We start from the raw sequence: 18,197 nt of genomic DNA, 5'->3' as shown, positions 1-18,197 counted from the left end.
ACGCAAACAGTGAGGCATAAAGACAGTGGTACAAGTGGCTAGTGGACAGACAGTACCAAACATGGAGGGGATGAAGAGGCAGACAGACTATGCAGAGAAGTCTATCTCTCCTCTTCCCTTAAGTGAGGCATTGAACAGTTCAATGGCCCTGGGGACAAATGACTTTCTCAGTCTGTCAGTTGTGCAAGGCAGTGAGCAAAGTCTCCAGCTGATCAGGCTCTTCTGTTTAACAATAGTGCTGTGGAGTGGGTGACACTCATTGTCCAAGATGTTGATCAGTTTGTTCAGGGTCCTTTTGTCAGATAGTGAAGTGATACACTCCAGTTCAGCTCCCACTACAGAGCCAGCTTTCCTTACCAGCCTGTCAATTAGTCCCACATCCTTCTTCCTTGTGCTTCCACCCCAGCATACTACTGCATAGAAGAGGACGCTGGCAACAACAGACTGGTAGAACATCCTGAGGAGCTTACTGCACACATTGAAGGACCGCAGCCTCCTCAGGAAGTACAGCCTGCTCTGCCCTTTCTTGTAGAGTGCATCAGTGTTGGCTGACCAGTCCAGTTTATTGTCCAGGTGGAGACCCAGATACTTGTAGGTGCTAACCACCTCCACATTGACCCCATCAATGTGAACTGGTAGCAGAGTGGGCTTAGACCTGCGGAAATCCACCACCATCTCCTTGATCTTTGAAGTGTTAAGTTGAAGATGATTGAGTTTGCACCATTACACAAAGTCCTCCACCAGGCTCCTGTACTCCTCCTCCTGCCCATTCCTGTTACACCCCACAATTGCAGTATCATCAGAAAACTTCTGCATGTGGCATGACTCGGTGTTGTAGCAGAAGTCAGATGTGTACAGGGTGAACAGGACTGGAGAGAGCACAGTTCCCTGTGGCGCTTCGGTGCTGCAGATCACAGTGTCAGAGAGACAGTTCTTCAGTCTGACGAACTGTGGTCGCTCGGTCAGGTAATCTGTAATCCAGGTTACCAGGTGAGCGTCCACACCCATCTGCAAGAGCTTGTCTCCCAATCTGAGGGGCTGGATGGTGTTAAAAGCACTTGAGAAATCAAAGAACATGATTCTCACAGCACTTTTCCCCTTGTCCAGGTGGGAATGTGTCCTGTGTAGAAGATAAGTGATGGCATCGTCCACGCCCACTTTCTCCTGGTAAGCAAACTGTAACGGGTCTAGTGCATGGCGTACCTGGGGTCTGAGCATGCCTAAGACCAATCGCTCCATTGTCTTCATCACATGTGATGTAAGAGCGACAGGTCTGTAGTCATTAAGCTCACTAGGGTGTGGCTTCTTAGGGACAGGGGTGAGACATGATATCTTCCACAGTGTTGGAACTTGTCCAAGGCGTAGGCTCAAATTGAAGATGTGCTTCAGTGGCTCCCCCAGTTCAGCAGCACAGGCCTTGAGTAGCCTTGGGCACAGTCTGTCAGGCCCAGCAGCTTTATTGCTGCGCAATTTCTTAAGTTGGACTGTCACTTGATCCTTGATGTGTCACTTGATGTGTGCTGCCAAGTGTGTAAAAACACTGGCTCTGATTGGCTATCATGAAACATGACTCTGCCTTAGCCAATCATAATCGCTTACGTCGTTATTAACCCACCTCCTCACTTGCTGTGAGCCAGGGTGCGTTCAGATAATTACACAGTTTATTCAATCAATGCATAGTAACGCACCGCATTTAACGTCCAGTAACGTTAACGTCGTTGTAACGACGGGAAAAGTAATTCGTTAGATTACCCCGTTAGTGAAAAAATAACGTCGTTCTTTTAAACGGCGTTATTCCAAACACTGAAAATAACCCAGTTATGCACATAGTCACATAGCAGGAATAACGCTATAATAAATTGTGCTTCTCAAAACCTTTAGCAGCAGGGGGTGCTAAATAGCTAACAAGAAAAGTGACAGTGACAACAGACACACATACTTTCTGTCTCTATCTCACTCACACAGAGAGAGAGAGAGAGAGAGAGAGAGATAGAGAGAGAGAGAGAGAGAGAGAGACAGGTGTTATTTGTCCCACTGTCACACCTACACAAGCTCTTGGCTACACACACTGACACACGTGCCTACAAACACACACCCACTCACACCTACACAAGCTCTTGGCTACACACACTGACACACGTGCCTACAAACACACACCCACTCACACCTACACAAACCCGTTTTCATGCTGTTTATTGGTGCAGTGGGGGAGGAAAGGGGGGCACAAATAAGAGAGTGAAAGTAACTTCAACATGCCAGTGACTGGTGCAATTCATTCCCATGCAAATGCCATACCTGGGACTGCGGTGGCGGCCAATTAGAGAATGAGGAAGCCCGGGAGTAAAATGCTGATTGGTTGGGCAGCAGCATGGCAGGTGGAGGCCTACACCTTCTCTTACTGATTATGGGAAGGGCCAAGATCTCTCAACCTCCTCCACCTGGGCACAGTTTGAGGTAGAAACACACACACAGACAGAAACACACACACAGTCTGTGGGTGGCATCCTTCTGTCTCTAGTACACACTGGCACAGTAGTACTCTTACCTGGCTGGCATTTGACTGCAACGGCCCATCTTATTCCTACACTGAACAGGTACGCTCTTCATCTTTCTCCAGGCTACTGAGTATGTGTGTGTGTGTGTGTGTGTGTGTGTGTGTGTGTGTGTCACTTGCTTGTCATGTCTTTGGACTTTTGGAGATGTTTGCTAATATGACAGCACAAAGTCTAATAAACTCATAAAGTCATAAACTGCAGTCACTGTGCCAGTTGAACCATGTAGTTCATGACTAAGAGAGGCACTGATGGATCTGTTACAGCATGCAGGCTCCTCACAATGGCCTTAGTCTGCCTGTCTGTCTGATACTCTGACTTGGTGACCATTGTTCAAGACATTTTCATCGTAACAATGTATGTAAAAGGAAAGATACATAGACAGAAACATATATGCAAACTATTGTGTTTATTTCAAAGCTTCCTGTTACTATGCCTGTAGCAACACTTGCTCCCAGCTTGCCTAGACACAGTGCATACATTGCACAGTATTAAGCGTGTCCAAAATTAAACAAAAAACTTTTGCTATCAATGTGTTTTGGAACTGTCTGTTGACATGGCAACATCTACATTGAGGAGCAACAGTGACACAGTAAGCAGACAGATTGGGCAGTTGTGGTCTCTTTGGCCTTCTGCAGTTTGTGTGTTTGCTGAAGATCCTGCATAATCTTCTTGCGGACTTTGAGAGTGTACATGTTATTTATGGAACTGCTTTTCCTCACTGGTTTCCACAATAGTTTTGTAACCCCAGCATGAATATAGATGGAAGCTTCCCTGCAAAGAACAATGGGAACATTTCATTATCCTTGCATCATGCACTAATCATTAATTTATGGAGGCATTACATAGTAGTAACATAATTAGTTTATCATTTAAACATGTCTACTTTCATATTCTCTCTTATCTATCTGTAGTGTTTACAGTCTTAGATGATAAGGAAAGAAATATTTGAAGTATATGCTTTAGAAAGCAGTAACCTCCACTCTGATGAAAAGTGAGGGTGGAGATACTTTAACAGCATTTAGAGGTTCCAATAATCATTAATCTGCAGCGTCTGTTGACCAAATATTAGAGTGCTACTGAACAAATGAGTTCTATTTGATCTTGGAAAAACATATCACTGAGTTTTCTACTGTTTCCACTGTGTTTTACTCAGCAAAATGTACCTGAAGTTTTGTCTCCTAATAAGACATGAGGAATATGTAGCAGGAACATCACAGCCTGTTAATTAGAAATAAAAAGCATTAATTGTTGTCGTAAAATATATGGATTGAGTGTATGACTACTTGCTACCTGCTGCACTGACAACTGGATAACCAGTCAATAGCCTCACTACAACAATACACTCCACTACATGTTCACGAGCCCCTATGTTCATGTCCCCAGAGTGCAGCGCTGCAGCTGCCTGGCTGCTTTAGCTATGTGAACCGATTTTTCATACCGAACAAATTTTCTTCGTACCGACAGTACTCGGTGACCTCGAGAAATGGAGAGCTACTGTATGTGAAAAATCGCCAGAATTCCCCTTTAACCTGAACAAATGGAGACATGTTGACACAGGCAGAGTAGGCTAAACAGCCCCATCTTCCTTCAGCTTTAGCCGTGGTCTGTCGGTACACTGGGTGATACACAGACTAGTGCCCTGGCCTTTTGGTGCCATCCAAAAATAATTTTTTAAAAATACTCGAAATGACAATGCAAACTCAAGGCAACTATTATGTTGGCCATAACCTCTTACAAAGAGGAATTCTGTGAATTTGAATGCCACTCATTACAAGTATAACGCAATCGCTGATGAAACACATTTGACTGTAAAAATATACTGTATGTACTTTTTCGAGTAAATTTGTTTTTTTTGTATCAGTTCCAGCATATTCCAATCGATGTGCTAGCAACTAGAGTTTATTTTATCCTGGGAGGTCAGTGGATGTTTGCTTTGTTGAGTAACTGGCGTGTCAACGTTTTTCAACGTTTGATATGTGACTAAGTTAATAAGACAGCATTCTTATCATCCTGTAATCATTATAGAACATAGCATGACATCACATGAACATGGAATCAGGTGAACTTGGCAGACTACCAGGGATGTGGGCGATCAATCCGAGCCAGTTAGAGGTGTCTTACCGCAGATACAAAAATCTAGCATGACTGCCTGGGCTGGTTTCTGTAACAAAGGTATCTGAGAGGTGTTTGGGGTTTTTGACGGCAATAGCTCACAATCCTGTCATAAAGACATGCCATACTACTCTGTTCATCTATCAGTTGGCTGCTTTTTTATGGTCTTTATGACAGGAACTCCTTGTCTGCTTGACTTGAATTGGAGTAATGTTTTCCTGGCAGATGTTATCACTCTTGCACACATCTCTTCAGTCAGAGGGTGAAAAGTGTACACCTGCTGACACACATTAGCACTAATAGCAGGAACATGTAGAACTATCAGCTGCCCAAACTACAGTTGTACTGCACTTTCAGTTTGCAGTTTGACAGACTTGTGCTCATCTGCTGCATGCAAATGTGTTGGCCTGCTATGGTGGCAAGCTAGATAAGACCAGTAATTATACCATGTAGTTTGTGACATGCTGGAAGAGTTTTGTAGAAAACAAGTAGTTTGATTCTATCGCAATGCTCAAAATGAAATAGGAAATGGTAAATGGACTGCATTTATAGCACTTTTCTACTCTGAGCACTCAAAGCACTATACAATTTCATGCCTCAAATTTACCCATTCACACACACACACACTGATGGCCAAGGCTGCCATACAAGGTGCCAACCTCCACACCAGGAGCAGTTTGGGGTGAATGAACACACACACACACACACACACACACTGTTGTAAGAGCTTGTAACTATCCAGAAGATTGTCACAACAAGTCAGTTTCTCCTTTGGCATTTGTTTCATATTTGTAAAAAAGAGGATTTTGAGATTTGGATATGGTTTACATGTGGACTGGACTAGACTAGAAAAGAGTCAGTAATCCTGTGATGCCTTTGGCTGGTGATGGTCCCTTATGAAATCTCCTGATGAGATCAGATATCCAACCGCCTCCCAGGCAGACAGGCTGTGGTTGTTACAGGTGTCTCTGGTCAGCTCGGCACAGGCATGAGTAACCCTTTCATTTCATGTAACTGTTGAAGTAAGCCAGGGGGTAGATGAGCAATGTGCTATGCAAAGCAGACAGAAGCCCACATGCATTCCTGTGCAAATGTGTGTGTGTGTGTGTGTGTGTGAGAGAGAGAGAGAGAGAGAGAGAGAGAGAGAGAGAGAGAGAGAGAGAGAGAGAGAGAGAGAGCAACAGTGCTGCTCTGGACACAATCGCTCTTTGTTTGGCAGGTATATAACATATTAGTCAGGGATTGCAGTAACTTACTAACATGGCACAGTGTGTGGAAAAAATGGCCAAAACATTAGATTCTGCAAAGGTTGCTGCACTGATGCTATTGTGATGAACCTGTTGGATTATTATAATCCTTAAACAGTTTCACCACAGGGTGTTTTGTATGTCCCATTTTGATTATGTATAGTTGCTATGTTACTTTCTGGTTATGTAACATGACTTATTAGCGTGCATTCTCTTTACAGAGACACGCCCTGTCACTGTGCATTTTTATTATTATTTTTAAATGTACTTAATTTAATTTATTCCTATAGTGGGGGTAGTCCTCATTTTCAGTGATGCCGAGAAATAGTAGACAATAGTTAGTAGTGAAATGTACAAATAAACCAAAACAAAATAAACAATACAAATATAAGACATACAAAATAAAACAGAGGAAACAAAAAAATCAAAACAGGTACAAATTGACAAAGGAAGGTTTGTGATTACAGATCTCAATTGATCATAGGAAATAGAGTTTTCATTTGTATAGTGTGTTGAAGATTCCAGGATGTAGGAGCATTAGAGCAAAAGACTGACTTTTCCCAGCTCAGAATAAATATTAGCAACCTTGAGCATATTAAACAGTCATTTGATCTGGTTTGGGGGGACCAGAATTCCAGACAGGCTTTTTTTGAAAAGTGAAGTATAAGTATAAGTATATATACTCTTTTGATCCCGTGAGGGAAATTTGGTCTCTGCATTTATTCCAATCCGTGAATTAGTGAAACACACTCAGCACACAGTGAGGTGAAGCACACACAAATCCCGAGGCAGTGAGCTGCCTGCTACTGCGGCACTTGGGGAGCTGCTCAAGGGCACTTCAGATGTTCCTACTGGTCAGGGTTCGAACTGGCAACCCTCCGGTTACAAGTTCAAAGGGTTAACCAGTAGGCCACGGCTGCCATATAACATGGTAACTTCCCAACAAAAGCTTTGTAGGTAAATAAATACCCATGTTTTCTCCTTTCTACTACAGAACTACAGTACTACTACTGTAGTACTATAGCCATCACCAATATATAAATCTAAGAGCAGAGTGTATCCAGGGCCTTGAGTGAAGAAGCAACAGCATTTCTATAGATCATTACATTACATTTTGCAGACACTTCTTGTCTGCAAAATGTAATGTCAAAGTGACTTACATATGTCAGCTATATTACAAAGGATCACATTGTCCCCGGAGCAACTTGGGGTTAAGTGCCTTGCTCAAGGGCACAACGGTTGAAGCCGGGAATTGAACCGACAACTTTCAGGCTACTGCACGCTAGCCCAGCTCCTTAACCAGTACACTACCACCGTCCACAGATCACATTTCCATAGTCTAACACTGACATAAAAACTGCTCCAACAATCTGTTTACACACAGGGAGGTTGTTTGTGTGTGACAGTATTGATGTTTGTGTTATAACAGTAGTGATGTTTGTGTGTGACAGTAGTGATGTTTGTGTCTGACAGTAGTGATGTTTGTGTGTGACAGTAGTGATGTTTGTGTTTAACAGTAGTGAGATAGTATTGTGTGTGACAGTACAATGTTTTTCTGTGCATCACAATGGTGTCTGTCTGTGACAGTAGTGAAGTTTGTGCACTACATTGTGTGTGTGTGTGACAGCCACATTGCTTGTGATGTGTTGTGTGTCTGTGCACTGCATTAGTGAAGTGTGTGTATGTGTGTGTATGTGTGTGTGTGTGTGTGTGTGTGTGACAGCAGCACTGCTTGTGACGTGTTGCGTGTTTGTGTGTGACAGCAGTGTTTGTGCGTTACCAGGTTCCAGACCATGGTCCGCCACACCGGCTGCAGCATGAGTGCCCTCCCCAGTGTCAGTGCAGAGAGCCAGCTGTCTACCCCCTGGGCCCCCCACTACCCAGCCACAGATGGTGAGACCCCCCCCCCCCCCCCCCCACCTCCCACATGGCCACCCTCCTCATCATTGTCATTGTCAAAGAAGAACTTAGCTTGCTGACAGAGTTGGCACTTTGCCTAGGGCCCATGGTGCAAAACAAAATATAATATCTTTATTTTTTAAAATATATTATATTCAAAATATAATATCTTGACTGTTCATTTCTTCACCCTTGGTCTTTCACCTGCAGTTTCCATGGTAACGCCCAGCTACTCCAGCCGCCTGTGGGCGCAGGAGACGCAGCCCCAGTTCTGGACTAAGTTCCAGGTGTGGGATTGGCTGCAGCAGACTCTGGACGTGCACCAGATTGACGCCACCAGCATCCCCTTCCACAACTTTGACATCGATGGACGCCAGCTCTGCAATATGAGCTTCCAGGACTTCACTCGCGCGGCAGGGCCTGTTGGGTCCATCCTCTACCAGAGCCTGGCTGACATCAAGTGGGGCGGTAAGAAGTACACTCAGGATCACATGGAATCAAATCACATTTCATCTGATCTGAAGTTGAAGGGGAATTGCAGTGATTTGTCACACAGAACTCTGTTTCTCGAGGTCAGTATACTGTCGGGACAAAAAAAAACCGAAAACAATCGGCTTTACCTAGCTCGAGTTGCTGCAGACAACAGCTAAAACAGCCAGGCAGCTACAGCACTACACTCTGGGGTATGAACATGGGGGCTCAGAAATGGAGAAAAATGGAAAAATTGCTGGAATTCCCCTTTAACTTATCAAAATGAAACATGCAACTTGGCCTCATTTAATGATTAGCATCATAAACCAAATAAAAGTGACCAGCAAACATATATTTGTTTATTTTGTTTGTGTTGTCAATGTTTGTTCAGTTTGGCAAAACTGGATCAGCAAGTTAGTCCAGTCTGTGGCTTCACTGGGATTCAACACCTTTCATATCTCATTGCGGAATTACAGTATGCTTGACAACAAGTCAACGGTTTTGTCTCGTTCACAGGCCAGTATCCTCCAGAAATCTTCCCAACCATGGACATCAAAACAGAGATAGATGGTAAGCTTTCACAAACTAGATATAAAATATGACCGCCGCCCAGTCCAGCACATTTTTTCCACAAAAATAAATCACGCTAAAAGGCCTATATGATTCTAACCGTCTCACTAAATTGCATTACTCAACACTCAATCCACACTCAATTCTCACTGGTATCTGCTAGACAACAAGTACCAAAACATGATTAGTTCATAGATTTCACATGTAAAATTAATTTTATACAACCCCACCCCCATCTTACCTGTTCATAATTCTGAGAAATTCTGTGTGCATGTGTGCGTGTACATGTTTATGTGTGTGTGTGTGTGTGTGTGTGTGTGTGTGTGTGTGTGTGTGTGTGTGTGTGTGTGTGTGCGTGCTTGTGTGTGTGCCTGCGTATGTGCCTGTGTTTGTGCATGTGCATGCATGCGTACATATGTCTACTGTGTGAGTATGTGTCATACGTATGATTACTGTGAATGTATGTGTGTGCGTGTGTATCTGTTTATGCACATGTGTGCACATGGAATGGGTTAAGATGACCCCTGGAGGCAAACATACGCAAAAAATGGGTCATCCTAGGCCCTACGGTTCTCAAGATATTCACAGAAAACTGTGTCTGCCCTACCCTCCTTTCGGGGGGTCCAGTCCAGCGGGGGGGCTACAGATCAAAACGAAAAGCGATGGTTCCATGCTATCCATGTGGGGTTACATGCCCACCAAGTTTCGTGTTCCCCGGTCTTTCAGTGTCCTGGGAATCCTTGTTGGTGTACGGTCACTAAATGTACACATAAATTATTTTATTGTAAGGCCCCCCATGAACGAAAGTCCACGAAACTTGGCATGCATTCGGAGGGTGTCATAATCATCCTACACTTTCAATTTCGCGAACTGTAGGGGGAGTCCGTGACTAGTATGTGAACGAAAGACATAGATATATCCATGAATGAAAGAGAGAGCAATGCAAATTCGCTGTAAACATGTCTGAGGCTAGAATAACAAAATCCCGGACGACTTTGAAATTCCGCCCGGACACCATTTTAGGTTTCAAAAAGAGGACATGTCCGGGCAAAAGCGCGCGTCTGGTCACCCTAATCGATATGAAGATAAAGACATTCTTATTCGTTTTCTCTGCAGAGTTTCCTTGTTCTCTTCTTCCCTTTAAAGAGGAAACTAGCTTCTTTCCTGCTTCAGGTACGGTAAATATGCATGCAGTCTAAACACTGTCTAGTATTTTAATAGCTTCGCTTCATTAGCTGCATGGTAATTTATTAGTGTGTCTGATATTTCAGCATTGTTTATGTTTCTGCTACAAACATGACCAGCCTTCTGGCCACAGGTTCTGAGTAATGTTCTTTGCTGCTGTGTGTATTACAGACTTTTTCGATATTAAGCCTTCATTCTCGTCTTCAGTAGCCTTGAGTTCACCTTCTCCCTCTAGCCCAGGTGAGTGCACTTTCACTTGTTTAACAAAAAGACATCCAAAGAGCAATTTGGTCTGATTTTTGAGCCATTGTTGACTGTCCTTCTATTGCTGTGCCATCAGACCCAAAGAGATCACACAACCGATCGCATCCTGTCAAAAAACACAGTGAGTCGGACGCTGCAAAAACAGTGCAATACATTACACACACACACACAAACACACACACACACACACACACACACACACACACACACACACACACACACAGAAACACACACAGAAACATACAGAACAAACCAAAGCAGACACCATCTGCCTACACTCACAGACACAAAAACACAGTCATAGTCACAGTGTTCATACATACATTTATACCACACACACACACACACACACACACACACACACACCACACACAGAGACTGAAATCACAATTACTTACAAAGTTAATATATCAAAAACTCTTCTGATGACTGCATACAGTATATGACACTATAGGCTTGAGTTTGAGAATGGAATTTCATGGTAATAACAGGAGTCCGTGTGCCTTGTTGATCAAAGGCAGTATTTGGGCAGAACCAGGCTGAAGTTAATTAGTAAAAGGCTTGGTTAAAGCCAACCAGTAGCATTGTTTAAACTTAATGAGTCAGACAAGATTACAGTAGCCAGTTCCAGTATTGCTGTGGGTGTGGATAGTTTTATGAGAATGGAATGTAACATTTCTGCTTTTTCAGTTTCAAACAATTACATTCATTAAACCATGACTGTAGCTTATCAGACCTGCTTAAAATGCTATATTGACCTAACTGTTTTGGTTCATCCATGTAGATATGTTTGTGTTAGGTTCAATCAAATGTTCCCTGTCAAAGAAGACTATGTCGCCACACCTACATTCAAAATCCGCACCAACATTTAATTTATTGCCCAGGCATTTAATAACCTACCTGGCAGAAAAGTTACTTTCACCAGGATTTATCACTCTCAAACTCGGGACTTTTTTTTTGCCATTCTTTTGTGAAGTTCCTAAAATCTCTACCATAATCCTTGTACCACCCCCACCAGATCCTAGGGGAACACACCTGTGGGAGTTCATTCGTGACATCCTGCTCAACCCAGAGCGCAACCCGGGCCTCATCAAGTGGGAGGACCGCTCCGAAGGTGTGTTCCGCTTTCTGAAGTCTGAAGCGGTGGCCCAGCTCTGGGGCAAGAAGAAAAACAACAGCAGCATGACCTACGAGAAGCTTAGCCGAGCAATGAGGTAATCATGGCCCACGATCCTCTGGTCTCTTACAAAATGCCTCGTCTGTCAGGGTCCTGAGATGAGGCATTCTTGATCACGCTAGTTCCTCCTGCTATTCTGAGTTTAAATCTCACACACTAAGTTCATACTTTTTACTAATCGCTCACAGATCACTGCCCACATCCTATCTACAGATGCTCAGAATATCAACAAACTATCTGTTGGATAGTTGGATCCAACAGATCGGTTGGATTTGGTTAAGGTGATGCTCTGTAATTTTTTAACAACAATCTTACATATTGAACCTGAATCTTAACAGATGATTTGTCTTTATGGGCGGACTATCAAATTAAAGTGTTACCAAAAACTGTTGTTGACAGATATTGCGGTGTTGTACGCTTTCATAGTCCTGCATTAGTGACAAAACATTAAACGCAACATTGTCTAGTTTATTTGACAACTTGTATGACAACATAGCTTATATGTCTTCTAATGTAACATCTCATTGCGTTCCATAATAAAATAATAAATAAAATAAAATAAAAACATGTTTTATAGCGAAATGTGGAATATGGAACATGGGTTTTTGATCAGTGCAAATCAATAACAGGAAAACAGAGAATGTGTGAGTCACACGACCAAAGATTCTACAGAAGCACTGTATAACCATAGATTCTACAGAAGCACTGTACAGTATAACCAAAGATTCGACAGAAGCACTGTATAACCATAGATCCTTGAATTCTGACCACTTCAAACCTCTCTGACTTATGACTTATTTTCATCTCAGAAAGTTGGCGACCCTAGACCACAGCAACAAAATGTAGCTTTTGAGTTGCTATCCAATCCAAGTATGCAACATCTGCTCTCTTTCAAATTGTTTTAATGCAACACCCTAGGGGCAATTCCATGCAAAGGTCATCCTTACCATGGAAAAAAAAAGTTGTGCATACGCAAATAGAACTGTTGTTAAAATCTTCATTTAGGTCTATATTTTTTTGTTTAACTGATCTGTAAACAGTATTTCTACTGTACCTCCTGTAGTAAACAGTAAAGGAATAAAACTGGCATGCAAATACCTGTAAAACTGAAACATAAAAGTCTATGCAGTTTTTGTAATGTCAACAATAGCCAGTATTTTGAAACCTGGTGTACTTTGATTGACTGTATGTACCTTGTGAAGTGAAAACAAGTGTTATTCTTTGACAGAATAATTTCTTTTTGAGTCAGATTTCCAGTGTTTTGGTAAAGTTAGTTTGTGCAAAGAAAGATGTGTTAGTAGTATGTTTAACAAAATGTGTTTTTGAGAAGAAAATTATGCATATGCAAATTATGATAGAACAGAAAAAGTTTTACAGTATTGCAATGCTTACAGTGAACAAAATATCCATGAAACACACAAACATTCTGAACAAAAAAACAACAGCAAAAAGCCCAGATAAAAAGGGGGGAGCTAAAAAAAACACAAAATTACTGTATCTAATCTCTGCGATTATATCAATGATAGTGGCACAAACGTCATCACTGACAGCAGTTTTTGCAGCCAAATGGAATGCCACCACGCATTCTTACACCTCTACCTTGCCCTCTCCTTGGGCCTGCTCCTGCACCTCTCACTGCATCTCTCACTGGGCCTGCTCTTCTCCCTGGGCCCCTTGCTCTTACTCTTCCTCTTCCAGACATTACAGTGTTTGTCTTTTGCTGTTTCTGTTTCTAAAAACATTACTCCTCAAAGTCCTCCTTTTACTGTGTCAGTGTAATAGAACAAAATAACCCCTGCCACTGAGTCTAAGCCAGACTGGAATCAGCTGTGGTTGGCCTAATTTACCCAACATAAATCAGTTGTGTGTCAATTATCGAATTGTTTGTTTATTATCAGCTGAGATATATTGTTTTTGAACTGATATCATTGCAGAAGCATTGGTTTTTATACTGTATCTAAGGTTTGGAATATTGTTTTTACTATTTTGGGATGTGTGTTAACATTCGTAAATACTGCAAAAATAATCCATAATTTTGTTGGGAGGTATAGCGTGTCTGTTGAAAAATGTAAGCATTGTGGAAATGTGTTCACTGACTGCATATCGTGTGAAAACGACATAAAATGTGTGAATGGTGTGGCCTCAAAAGACCGATGCTGTGCTAATTGTATTTAGAGTTTTGAAAATGTGACAACTGGTTGGACAAACGCTTGTTAGCGACTGAAAAAAACTGTAATTCACTGATACTAATTTTGTTACCCCCAATTTTGTACCCCCACTCTAAGGCATTTTGTTTACCAATATGAGTCCAATTGTCACATCCATAATGCTGGAACTGCCCCCTAACAGAAATTCTAGGGTTTTTTTTATGTAATTTTTTTGTTAAGTGACACTTGTTAGCCTGAAGTCCTTATGTCTCCCTGTTAACCTCTCCTTCAGGTATTACTACAAGAGGGAGATCCTGGAGCGTGTGGATGGCCGCAGGCTGGTGTACAAATTTGGCAGGAATGCGCAGGGTTGGAGGGAGTCGGAGAAGTGAAGAAATGTGAAGGTCACCTTGACACATTTTTGAACCACCAAGTAAACACATTGCCTTATTTATGCCGTTGTGACATTTATGTGTGTTATGTAGATGTGTACTCTGTGCATTGTTTGTACATTTTATGACCTTTTCCTCGTTTTCTACTTTTTTATTTGTTTATTTAGTTATGTCTTTGAAGGACATTGCTGTATGTTTGTAACAACTTTTTTTGCTGTTTTTGTAGAAAACTATAGGATCATTTCAGCAACATTAGAAAAATGAAAGTGAGGATGTGATCTTTGGCAGACCATTTTGTCTAATTTAGCTTAGTTTCACCTTCTCAAACTGTGAAAATGTTCATATAAAACAAGCAATGTTATAATGGTGTTTACTTACCATACTCACACTGCATGCATCATAAACAAACGTGTTCAGTTTGAACTGTTGACAGCTGTTTCACCCTTTTGTTTAGTTTCATTTTCCACTGAATTCATTTGAATATTAAATGAGGTTGTGTTCACCCAACCGAGCCTAACACAGAGCTGGATCTGGTCTACTGTACCTGTTTGGAGCAGTCAGAAGACAAACAGGTAGTGTGCACATTTGTGTAGTTACATGCATAGTATACTTAATAATAAACACTTTTTGTATATGTGAGTGAATTTATATGTTGGAAGTGCCTTAAATAAAATGTATGCCCAATATTAAAAAAATCGGTCTGCTTTATTCATTTTGCCTTTTTCATTTGTCAAGTTAATGCAATTCATCCTCTCTCTCTTTCTCTCTTTCCCTCTTGATATTTTTTTATATAGAAATCTTAAATAGTATCATCACAACAACATGCATAATTTTATTGCCTGGCCATGGCTGACCTCTGAGTTAGAGGACTGTGAGGTGTAGTACATTGGGTCATCAGATGCTACATGTATAGTTTTGTGTGCGGGTGGAACATGGGTGAGTCTGAGGTGTGCCGAGCGACACAGATAACCGCCGCTCAGTTGAAGACCTGTCGCTGATAAGGTGAAAGGGCTTGTGAGAGTTTAATTGCCCACCCATGCGTGCAAATGGGTGCAGGCCAGGCAGCCAAAAGCAGGCCAGCGCAGGCTCACCTGGTGGAGATGGCTGTGCCGATTAAGTGTCCCTATCCGTTAACAGGTGCTGTCATCATTATCTGTCCTCACAGTGATTGTTGCAGGGTTGTACAGCTGTCTTTGCTGAGGGCCACAGGATTTGCATGGACATGAATCCTCACGTTATCTGGCCTCTTGGTCCTCACGCTCAGGCTATCAGTACGCGGGACAGTTAGTCAGAGGGACACAGAGTTCATTCATTTTTACATAAACCCAGATTATAATATGGCAGTCTTAATCTCTCCCTCTCCCTCTCTCTCTCACTCCTTCTCTATCCCTCTCTATCCCTCAAAACAATTGTGGTAGAACTCAAAATAGAAACCACGATTTGACATTTAAGTCAAGACCTTTTTCCAGTTCCAGGGAAATCATATAATGCGCTAAAATAGAAAGGTGGAGACTATTCCTGTGAACCGAGGAGTTGTCATAGCAGCTCCTGTTTGGCATGCTGCCCTGTAGACAGCTTTAGCCGCTGGATGCTGATTGAAATCTGTCTGATTCATAGGGAAATGTGGAGGCACAAGATGATGCATCCGGTCCCTCTCAGGTTGTTAGGCAAATGGCCATGGGTGGCCTGAGGTCTGCCTTGCAGAGGTGCTGAGTCTGATTTCCATAACAGATCTGGACTGACTCACAGCATTGAAGGACCTATTAATTCAACAACACAGGTTCAGTCACATCATTGTGACAGTGATCATTTTGAATTTGAGAGATTGAATGATATGCATCAATGACCAGTATGTCACAGACATGGCAGTGGCTATATATTCATCACACATACACACACACACACACACACACACACACACACACACAGAGAGAGAGAGAGAGAGAGAGAGAGAGAGAGAGAGAGAGAGAGAGAGAGAGAGAGAGAGAGAGAGAGAGAGAGATATGCCTAATGACAAATAAATGAAGTGTCACACCGTGTCCTATGTGATGCGAGCAAGCGTCAGTGGCAAAATCGGTAATAGTGCTTTGTATTCAACTGGAATATTCTAACAGTGCTGTGCTGTGCAATGTGTCGCAATGTTTTGAGTAGAAATTTGTCGCAAATATGATGCAATATAATGGCATATTTAACGGATTCAGTGTCAGTGTCAGTGACAGTTGGAAGCTGAGTGCAGTTATAGGATAAGCTGTTAGGTTTGGCACATAGCAGATGTATCCAGTGTTACTAAGCACTAACAACAGGGTTTACAAAAATATATAGACAAATATAGGTTTGGAACACTGAATCACTTTATCAGTGCAGGAAGTAAGGTAGTGTTACACGTAGTGCAACGTGACTTTAGGGTTGTTTGTGACTCAGCAGCATTGTTGGACGTCACAAATAAATTTGAATCTAAAGAACGGCTCAGTTTATACAGGTTATCGGCAACTGGTCAATGCTACAGTAGTTTATTTTTAAACCATTAACACATCATTTGCCATTTTTGATAGTGCACCCCTTGTTGGAAATGTCACTTTGCATTGTTGTGACAGAAGCAAATTGCTTTTCAGTACAATAACCCAGACACGTAGAGTTTTACCTTGTGCCTATCTCAAATCCATATATAAAGGCACATTTGAATAGGCTGTGTATTTTACTACTGATATTTTATTATTTAAAATGGAGACGTTCTGGCAATCAGATGCTGTGACGAGAACAAGGAAGAGATGGGAGATAAGACATAACACACAGAGACCACAGTATCCATGCTGAAACAGTCTCTCATTCGTCCCAGTTCACAGGGCACTTTGTGTGACTGATAGAGAATCATAGCCTTATCAGTCCTGCCCCACACTCACAAAGGTTTGGAGGTATCATCAGCTGAAGCCCATCAGGACATTTGTTTTTTTATGGCGTTGTGATGCATGCGCTGTGCCATTATCTCTGAAGCCACCCATTCCACAGACCTGAGATGTGAGCAGGTTAAAAAAGATGTCTGCCTTTGAGCCTTTGATAACATATTCAAAATATATTCAGTTCCAACATGCGTCCAGTGCACTTTATGTACACAAATATTTTTTTTCCAGACTACACACATAGCCAAAGTGTGGAGAGAAAAAACACATACAATTTTCAAGGGGCGACAGACAGCATTATAAGTAGAACACTTCAATGCATAATAAAAAAAATCATGATGGAAACATGCGATATTGTAGGAGACATTGGTTACATTAACATCCTCGGTAAATAATAGCACATCTTACAGTCAGCATCAGTAAGTGCCTGCAAAAAGAATGTAAGGGTATAACCATATTAGATAATCATGTTAGCATACGCGTGAAACAAATTATACAATGTTAATTGAGGAAGTTCATTACTGTGATTTCCATATATATATATATATATATATATAAAGAGAGAGAGAGAGAGAGAGAGAGAACCGTATACCATCAGAGTCAGAATTAGGAGCAGAGAAGCCAGTGTTTGGGGTGATTGTTGAAGACAGGCGTAGGCTACACAGAAAACAAATTTGTAGGCATGCTTAGCCTACATCAGTTGCACATAAAGGAAATGTCTAGAACTAATCTAGTATTTATCTTTCGGATTACAAAATTGATTAATGCCCTGATGACCCATATGAGCAACTAATTCTGGTGACTTTGTTTTGTTTAAATTAATATTATCATCATTGTGTTAGATAGATAGATAGATAGATAGATAGATAGATAGATAGATAGATACTTTATTGATCCCCAAGGGGAAATTCAAGAGTTAAACAGTTAAACTGTTTAACTGTTAATGTTGAGGCATGTACTGAGACTAGGTATTCAAGTATTATGTTTAGCCTATACTGTTGCGATGTCCTTGTTAACAGAAGATCACTTCCAAAGCAATGAAATAAAGCATTCTGGATAATTTGTGCTATAGCTTAAAAGCTCCCAATACATGTGATCTGGATGGAACCACTGCTATCTTTTGTATGCTCAATACCTCACACACTCATGGTGGGAACAAAGCATGGCTCAGGCATGATACATCCCAGCTCCAAAATTCTACGGATCTCTAAACAGTCTCTAGGGGCAGTGATAGCGTAGTGGTTAAGGACCTGGCTAACGGGCCTCAAAAATTGTGGGTTC

The 18,197-nt window shown here is 41.7% G+C and overlaps 1 protein-coding gene across 1 annotated transcript; it reads left to right on the top strand.

Moving 5' to 3' along the window:
• The first annotated feature begins 2,428 nt into the window (after positions 1-2,428).
• On the top strand, positions 2,429-14,727 carry ehf (ets homologous factor). Its single transcript, XM_042110582.1, has 9 exons — positions 2,429-2,594; positions 7,698-7,807; positions 8,024-8,281; positions 8,801-8,854; positions 9,971-10,027; positions 10,211-10,279; positions 10,380-10,424; positions 11,322-11,517; positions 13,920-14,727. Exons 2-9 carry the CDS (start codon positions 7,708-7,710, stop codon positions 14,017-14,019), a joined length of 879 nt encoding a protein of 292 aa, XP_041966516.1. The 5' UTR covers positions 2,429-2,594; positions 7,698-7,707; the 3' UTR covers positions 14,020-14,727.
• The last annotated feature ends 3,470 nt before the right edge of the window (positions 14,728-18,197 follow it).

The sequence above is a fragment of the Alosa sapidissima genome, chromosome 11 (assembly GCF_018492685.1).
Source record: "Alosa sapidissima isolate fAloSap1 chromosome 11, fAloSap1.pri, whole genome shotgun sequence".
In the NCBI taxonomy this organism is placed as follows: Eukaryota; Metazoa; Chordata; class Actinopteri; order Clupeiformes; family Clupeidae; genus Alosa; species Alosa sapidissima.
The sequence above is the reverse complement of the archived record's forward strand: the minus strand, read 5'-3'. Positions and strand labels throughout refer to the sequence as shown.

What these genes read in the sequence shown, in the direction of transcription:
- ehf (XM_042110582.1), top strand. Translation starts at nt 7,708, where the DNA reads ATGGTCCGCCACACCGGCTGCAGCATGAGTGCCCTCCCCAGTGTCAGT. An exon ending in CCACTACCCAGCCACAGATG is followed by an intron (nt 7,808 to 8,023) that starts GTGAGACCCCCC and finishes TTTCACCTGCAG; the next exon opens with TTTCCATGGTAACGCCCAGC. An exon ending in ACCTTCTCCCTCTAGCCCAG is followed by an intron (nt 10,280 to 10,379) that starts GTGAGTGCACTT and finishes CTGTGCCATCAG; the next exon opens with ACCCAAAGAGATCACACAAC.